The sequence below is a fragment of the Protomyctophum parallelum genome (assembly GCF_964188405.1).
Source record: "Protomyctophum parallelum genome assembly, chromosome: 15".
Taxonomy (NCBI): domain Eukaryota; kingdom Metazoa; phylum Chordata; class Actinopteri; order Myctophiformes; family Myctophidae; genus Protomyctophum; species Protomyctophum parallelum.
The window spans coordinates 25077007-25085300 of NC_139710.1; the positions used below are offsets into that span (position 1 = coordinate 25077007).

An 8294-nucleotide genomic window follows, 5' to 3' on the forward strand; every position below is an offset into this window, starting at 1 on the left:
AGCTCACAACGCGTCGCAGCTTCACACGTTGAGATTGTAGATCGGCTATTTTCAGCATATGTAAAATCAGCCATTACGATGGCATCAAGGCCCGCCAAAATGTATTTTAGTCGACTAAATCCACTGTAGATTTAGTCGACTAAAATCTCATATTTAGTCGACTAAAACTAGACCAACACTAAAACATTCCAGGTGACTAAATGTGACTGAAATTAAATGAACTATTCAAAAGACTAAAACTAAAATCAAAATTTGCTGCCAAAAACAATTCTGCAGTAGGCAAAAATAGCAGTTGTACAAGCTTGTAGATCTATTTTTTTTATAGCCAACACATAAATGGATCAAGTGGTTAAAATGTGTGTGAAGCTCAAGGACCAGATGGAAGACAACTGAGGCTTATTGTGAACTTGTGAATCAAATCAATACCGCCCCCATCTGACGGAGTCAGGTTATAAAGAACACGAACCACTGAACAACAGGCCTACTGAATCACAAAGTGCACTAACATATATCCTGGTAGACGGCTGTGTTGACTCCAGCGTTTTCACTGTCAGTGGACCAACACCATACAGATAACATGGCCCCAAATCATCAGTCTTTTATCAATTGCAGTCAACACAACCATCTATTAGGATATTTTACAGCACTGTGCTTCTGTATGTTGACAAGCTTTATGGATATACTGATTTCCTTTTCCAGCAGTGCCAAAAATACTAGTAATTGGTGCTGACCATGGTATTACGGGGATGTTTTAATTGTCAAGAGGAAGGTGTGAGAAACTAGATTCAACAATACAAATGAGTTTAAAGCTGCTATCAAAGCAAACATGGGGTTCCAGAATCTAGATTAACCCATTTTGGACTGAGGCCGATTCTAAAAAACCCTTCTAAATCCTGACCTAGGTTTTCTGAAAAACTTCACATTTATATAGCATTTTGGTAATTTCTTTCAATACTGTACTGTACAGAACCCCGTCCAGAAGGGAAGGGTTACAAAAAGGGATTGCCGCCTAGAATAAGTAACAAAAAAATGGTTTACGCACAATTAATCTGGAATATATGAACGTTTCACTTTTTGAATTATATTATGGAATAAAATGAACTTTTCCACAATATAACTTTTTTTGAGAAGCACCTGTGTGTATATATATATATATATATATATATATATATATATATATATATATATACATACACACACACACACACACATACATACACACACAAATTCCACCCACTCAACTAATGGGGAGTGCAATTTACTTTCCTTATTTTTATTTTACACCATCAAAAGTAGGTCGGGACTCAGGAGTGGCTTATTGTCAGGTATCAGCTGGCAACACGTGGGAGTTCCCACACCTACACCTAGGAGATGGACGCTGAGCAGGTGGAACCTACCATCAGCTCCCAGTACTTACCGCACAAGCTGTGCTACTAGTACTCATATGCCGAGTTTCCGGTGCCCGGGAGTCGGGACGGAACCCAGGAACTTGTGGTCCAAAGGCAAGAGCTCTACAGACAGCGACCCAGACACATTGATACCAAATGATTGATAGATACCAAATAATATATTTAAAAAAGTCTCCTTGGGGAATAAGGAATTTATTGAAGAACAAGTGACAGTATAATGTAATTTATGACAGAAGAGAAAAACATTTGCTTTACTAAAAACATCTCAATGAAAAAGGACATCAGTAGGAGAAATGAATCACCGCTATTGCCAAAACTGACACCGTTATGCTACTTAAGTCTCTTCCAGAGAAGTACAAAACGAACTTAAGTAAAAAATAAAATAAAACAAAAAAAACCCTCTCATGCATCATCATTTATCCAAGTTCAAAAGTAACACTCAACATTTGGACTTTAAAAACAGAACAGTATGAACCGAAATGGGGGGGGGGGGGGGGAAATAAGAAAAACAAACAAACAAAACGAAACAAAAACCAGGCTGGGGCCATTTAAAATCTGCGTTGCTTATTGGGATAATCACCTTGGCCCGCGAGGCCCCTGTTGAAGCCCCCCTGGCCACCCCCAACAGCAGGCATGTTGTTGTTCCCTGGCCCGCCGGGCATCAGAGGGGCATTCTCAGCAGCGATGTTGGCGGTGCCGGTGGAGCCGGCGTTGCCGCCACCACCGCCACCGCCGCCGCCGCCACCTCCGCCGCCCAGAGAGTTCCTGTTCATATTAGGGGCCATCCCGCCGCCGCCCATGTGCATCCTCATGTCCGGATCCCCCCGGTTCTCTGAGAAGTTCCCCCGGAAGCCCCCTTGCTCCTGTTGCCTCTTCATCATCTCCTCCTGCCTCTTCATCATTTCCTCCTCGCGCAGGCGCCGCAGCTCCTCCTGCCGGAGCTCCGCCTGCTTCCTCTTGTTCACCTCGGCGCTGTGGAGCTCCTCCATGCGCCGCAGCTCCTCCTGCCGGCGCAGGAGGTCCTGCCGCATCAGCATCACCTGGTGCTCGTGTCTGCCCGCCTCCATCTCCTGCTCCAGCTTCTCGGCCGCCTCCTTCATGTTCCTGTCCACCATCTCATACTGTAATAATAATTAGAATTGTACATTGTTATGATATATACGTATGTATGTATGTATGTATATATATATATATATATATAACCCTAAAGGTCCCTGCACACAGAGCGCGTTTTTCTGATTCTTTTGCGGCGTTTCTCCATCAGTTTTCCGAAAAACGCGCACAGTGTGCAACCACCCTCCTTCATGTTCCCAATCCCATCCAACATTTTGTACTATTACATTACTTAAATGATATCTATTTAGGTGTATATATAATCAAAATGACAAATCAGCACAGGATTTATATTAATTGCTCATCTCTCCATATTCTAACTTTTGGTAAATTAACACCCTATACTTGAGCGTACTACAGCGTCGTCGTCACACAACAGCATCAGAAGGAGCAGATCCACAAGGTCAAATGGCACAAAGTGATTTGAGCTTGTAGATCTACTACTTTTGCCGTTTCTGAATTAGAATCCTGAAAAGTAATGTTTTTTTTTGTCAGGTGAAACCTGACTAGTGACAGCTCATGAAATGGTTCCACTTTACACTCTGAGTTATGCAATATTGGGGGTCCCTCAAATTAAAAAGTTTATAAAGAATTACTGGTTTAAAATACCTGTTGCTTCTCCATCTCCATCAGGGCCTTCCACCGCATGGCGTACTCGAACTCGAAGGAGCCTGGCTGGGCGAACCTGGGCAGCTGCTCGCGCTCCTTGTGGTACTGCTGGTTCTTGTTGACCGTCTTCTCGGCCAGGCCCTCCTCGTCGTCCAGCTGCTCCATGGGCTCCACGGTGATGGGTCTGGGGAAGGCCGTGAGCAGGAAGGCGCCGTCCGCGCACTTATCCAGAGCCTTCCGGGCGGCCGGTTTGGACGTGAACTCTACAATGCCCTTGCCCGTGGGGCGGCCCCGGTCGTCCACAATGACAATGGCCCGCTCGATCTGACCGAAGCCGCCAAACGCCTCCTCCAGCAGCTCGTTGGAGACGAACTCCGGCAGGTTCTTGACGGACAGAGCGGCGCCGTGTGTGGCGAAGCGCACGCGGACCTGTCGGCCGCGGAACGGCGTGTCGTCCAGCTCAGCCCGGGCAATCTCGGCCAGGATGCGCGTCTCCAGGCGGATGAAGCCGAAACCGCGGTCCTTGTTGATGAAGATCTCCGAGGGCTTGCCATACTTGGAGAACAGCTTCTCCACATCGTCCTCGCTGGTGCCGGCCGGCAGGTTTCCCACAAACAGTCTGCTGCGCTGCGTGTACAACTTCTCGCCCGGCCTCCGGAAGCTCTGCAGGTCCAGGGTCAAGGCTTTCTCCTCTTTCTGGTCACCTGTGGTGGCCATAGTTTATGGTTATGTTCATAGTCTCTGGTTATGATCATAAACTGCCCACAAAAGGTTTGGAATGTAAATCTGTCAATTATTTCTCCCCTTTAAAGGAAATTTCAATTTCAAAACATTATATCATTTATCATCTACTCAGGCATTCATTTAGCTGCCCCGCCCCCTTCCTATAGAAACCTAATGGTTTTTTTAAATAACCTCTCATGTGTTTATATTTTTCTTGGAAAATGGAAAGCATCAGGGAAAGAATAAGGCTCCATAAATAAACTGTGCACGTATTCGTATATATATATATATATATATATATATATAGCTCAAATTAATATCAAAATACTGAATCAAGCAACTTAAAAACTGCCTTGGGTGTTCACATAAGCCTGAGTAGACCAATTGGCACCGTTTGTTTTATATCATTATCATCGTTGATAAGGCATTTGTGCATTTTGTGGAATAAGCAACAAAGCAAAATGTGTAGGTAGCGCCCTGCTTATTTTTTGCCAAAATACCCTGCAATAGTTCTGTTGGCATTCACTGACACTTCATGAACATAGGTGTGCTACAAGCGGCCAAAATTAGTTTTCTCAGACGGGTGGCTGGCATCTCTCTTAGAGATAGGGTGAGAAGTTCAGTCACACGAGAGACTCAGAGTAGACCCTCTGCTTCTTTGCTTGGAAAGGAGCCAGTTTAGGGGGTTCGGGCATCTAGTAAGATCGACTCCCTGGGGAAGTCCTCGATGCACATCCCACTGGAAGGAGACCGCCGGGCAGATCAAGGACAAGATGGAGGTATTATATCTCCAAAATGGCCTTGGATCACCTCGGGATCCCCCAGGATGAAGTTACTAATGTTGCTCTGGAGAGGGAAGTCTGGAGCTCTCTGCTGGAGCTGTTGCCCCTGCGACCCAACTACAGATAAGCAGTTGAAGGACGGATGGAAGGCATTCACTCTAAGGCTGCAACAACGAATCGATTAAATCGATAAAAATCGATAATTAAATTCGTTGCCAACGAATTATCTTATCGATTATTATCGCGGGTGTTTTCCAACATTAAAATGTAACGTAAAGCTGCTTTCTTTTTACCGTTCAGTAACGGCACTAGGCTGAACGAACAATATGCAACGGGTCGGTACTATAAACACAACACAATATTGTCTTGAACGTGACCAGAGCGCTCCGCTCCGCATCTACCCTTATCTCTCCAAACTTCAGTCTCCCCCCCCACACACACACACACAGCGTCAAGTTGCTCTGTGCTGTGGCTGCGATGCGCTCCGCGAAATCTGCGAGCTCATCAACAGGTCCCAAAACATGGTATTTGTGAGCACGGCCACTGTCAATATTTGTTTGTCTTATGACAAAAAATGCTCCACAATGTCTGAATCTGTGAGCTTGCAGGCTGTCTACGACGAGCACTAGCAGTGTAGCTTGCTAACGATCGTTAGCTCCTCATTTGTTCCACCTGTGTAATCACAGCAGCGCATTGAAGTGGGCACAGGGCAAAAATCTCCGTGAACGTTTTAGCTTAACAATGATTTATTCAGTGCTGTTTAACTTTAGCAATATGTGATACTAGAGCCTAGACCCTAGAGAACATGCCAATATGGCTGCTATAAGAACGGTTTCCCCTATCAGCTAGCATGCTACTTGTAACGTATGTGTGTGTGTGTGTGTGTGTGTGTGTGTGTGTGTGTGTGTGTGTGTGACTGTGTGCGTGACTGTGTGCGTGTCCACACAGACTGTGTAGGACAGTGGTTCTCATAGTGGGAGTTCCAGCTACATTATAGATAGTTAGGAAGTAAACCAAGTGGACCCTAAAGGGTCTGTAACAGAGAGTGCAAAAATGGAACCAAATGGACTCTCACAATTGATTTGACCATAGAAATTAAATTAAAAAAATTGGGGTCCCAGAGATAGAAATGGAAAGAGACAGTCAGCTATACACGGTCAACATTACAGATTACAGTATCATTACAAGTACAAGGAATGGCAATGAAATCAAATTGGATAAAAAAGGGGGTAAAATATTAATTTTGAATGAGTATTCATTTTTATTGTCTTTATTGTTAGTTACAACATGCCTAAAATAATTTGAAGCTAATTTTTGTAAGTAATTGCAAAAAGGTGCCATAATCCGATTCATCGATTCATCGTTTAAATAATCGGCCGATGAATCGATTATGAAATTAATCGTTAGTTGCAGCCCTAATTCACTCTCACTTTGCACTTGGTGTGTGCCTGGCATCCGAGCATGGGTACTCCTCTGGTTCTGATCAGTTTCTGGTTCTGTTCATAGTCTATCTATATGGTTATGCTCAACTACGGTGCCCATTTCAAGAAATCAAAAAAATTGACGCTTTAATGTCTTAATTAAAAAAATAGACCATCTACAAGTACAAGCTGTCATGTGATTATTATAGATCTGTTCTGTACCATTGTACTGTAAAAAAGATACATCTGTGATTGTAGATCCATAAAACGTAAGCCAAGTAGCCATTGATACATCTGCCATTTAGAGATCTCTGCTGTGTGCTTGTAGATCTGCCATTTGTGTTAGATTTGACAATTTCTTTGACCTTATTTTCACACAATTAGCACCATTTCTTTAGCACACCTAATGACTGCCTAATCTTGGTGAATTGAATACACAGGATCACAATGGGAAAAAGTACTTTTAGCTTTTTTTAATGTCATCCTTTTAACAATCATTGTAAAAATCGTACCACTGCACTATTTGCAAACTGTTAATAACATATTTAATCGGTAACAGGTACGCTCGCCCCTTTTCCATCTTGCCCCACTACTCTACTACCTAGCTGTAAATAACAAACATAATTCATGTTTGTGATTATTTAAAAAAACAGAGATCGACTACTATGCAATCAAATAAATCTGTATACAAGATACTTTCAGATTTCAGAGAGGGAGGGAAATACTAAATTAACTTAACTAAATTTTAAAAAATCGCGGGGGCGAGTTGGTAAAGGGGCGAGCAGTCTCGTATTCATTCAATCAATAAAATCGACACCCCATTCAACAAAGGAATTGTAAGAACTCAAAAACAAATATATCTTTTTATGTTTTTTATTTGGGATGAAACCCTAAGGTGATCATTCTAGTTTCAGGTTATGCTCAGCTACGGTGACCTCACCGTATTGATTTTCAAATACCCAAACCGGGACCTTAAAAGCAGAGTTCAAAAATTGCGAAAATAAAATACCGGTACCCCATTAGCCTAGTTTTAAAGCACAAATGGCCCAAAGCCACAGCACGTCGCATCGGTTCTTTACCTTCGCGACTTTAGACCAATGCAATGCATGTAAATAAATGTATCCATTCATTTCCACCCGGTGTTTTCATATTATATCATGAGGCTGGGGGGGACAAAATGTTAGCACTTAGCAGCAGCACAACATGACAATACATCTTCCATGTATGGACGCACTCAAAAACAAAGGTGTTCATTTACTTCAGCCGTGGTGAAAACAGGGATATTTTAGTGTCGTTGATTTACGGGACAGCATGCGTGTTATTTCAGAATGATTGTAGGCTACAATTTGTAGCGTCGTTGGCTGGCTATTCAACAATAGCAGATATACAAGCTATGTAGGCTAGCCTACGTCTGCTATTTTGGAACATTTTATTAACAGTTCAAGTGAGAGAACCACTGATTTAGAATGCATTTTGTAGAACTGGGCTCAGGTCATAATGTGTTCAAGAGCAGTTATTCTTAATGGGATATAATAATAGTTATTTAACCAGGACTCACCACCGCCGTGTTCTGCGGGAGGCTGGCCGTTGTTCATTCCTCCCCCGGGCGTCTTGTCCTCGGCGGCCGGGCCTTGAGGCCCCCTGTGCGGCGGGCCGTGGTTCTGCTGCGGGCCTCGGCTTCCATGCATGCTGCTGTTGCTTCTGGTTGATTCTTTTGCTTTTCTTCCCTTTCTCGTTGCAAACGTGTGTGTGTTTTTTTAACGTTCGAGCACAAAGCGGAGCGTTTTGGTGTCGCCTTGATAACGAGAGGGAGAGAGGTTGTGCTGTCTCTCTGCAGAGCTGTTACGAAACACAAAGACAATGAAAATGGCGGCCGCCGCTCGTGCTGGTGGAGGCAGGACCCCCCAAAAAAGCAGCGGCACCGCCGCCTACTGGACCGGAGGGCTTTTTGATTGATTGAATATAACTAGACCGATGTTAAAATAAAATAAAAATCACACCTGTGTGGTGTCATCAGTGGGCACGACGTTGAGCCGTACAGTATCAGTGGGCACTGATGACGCGGAGGAGAGGACACGCCGCCTGCGCCTTTAAAGATTTTAACGATTCGTACAATCATACATACAGTATTGCATACTGTACATGTTATAGTACTGGTTCTCAAAGTGAGGTCCAAAGCACCTTTTGGGTTACTTTAGGGGGGAGCTTACGGACGGTTACGGGCCCATGTGGTTCTA

At 43.8% G+C, this 8294-nt stretch overlaps 1 protein-coding gene across 1 annotated transcript; it reads right to left on the reverse strand.

The window, feature by feature from the left end:
* Window positions 1–1566: 1566 nt before the first annotated feature.
* On the reverse strand, window positions 1567–7918 carry LOC310872635 (non-POU domain-containing octamer-binding protein-like). The gene is made up of 3 exons (XM_083784675.1): window positions 7616–7918; window positions 3132–3835; window positions 1567–2530 (listed from the first exon to the last, which is right to left on the reverse strand). The coding sequence occupies exons 1-3, from the start codon at window positions 7743–7745 to the stop codon at window positions 1958–1960; spliced, it is 1407 nt and encodes a 468-aa protein (XP_083640801.1). The 5' UTR covers window positions 7746–7918; the 3' UTR covers window positions 1567–1957.
* Window positions 7919–8294: the final 376 nt, after the last annotated feature.

Coding starts and splice junctions, on each gene's coding strand:
- LOC310872635 (XM_083784675.1), bottom strand. CDS start 7,745: ATGCATGGAAGCCGAGGCCCGCAGCAGAACCACGGCCCGCCGCACAGG. Junction 3,836..7,615: donor TCCCGCAGAACACGGCGGTG/GTGAGTCCTGGT, acceptor TGGCCACCACAG/GTGACCAGAAAGAGGAGAAA. Junction 2,531..3,131: donor TGGAGATGGAGAAGCAACAG/GTATTTTAAACC, acceptor TTATTATTACAG/TATGAGATGGTGGACAGGAA.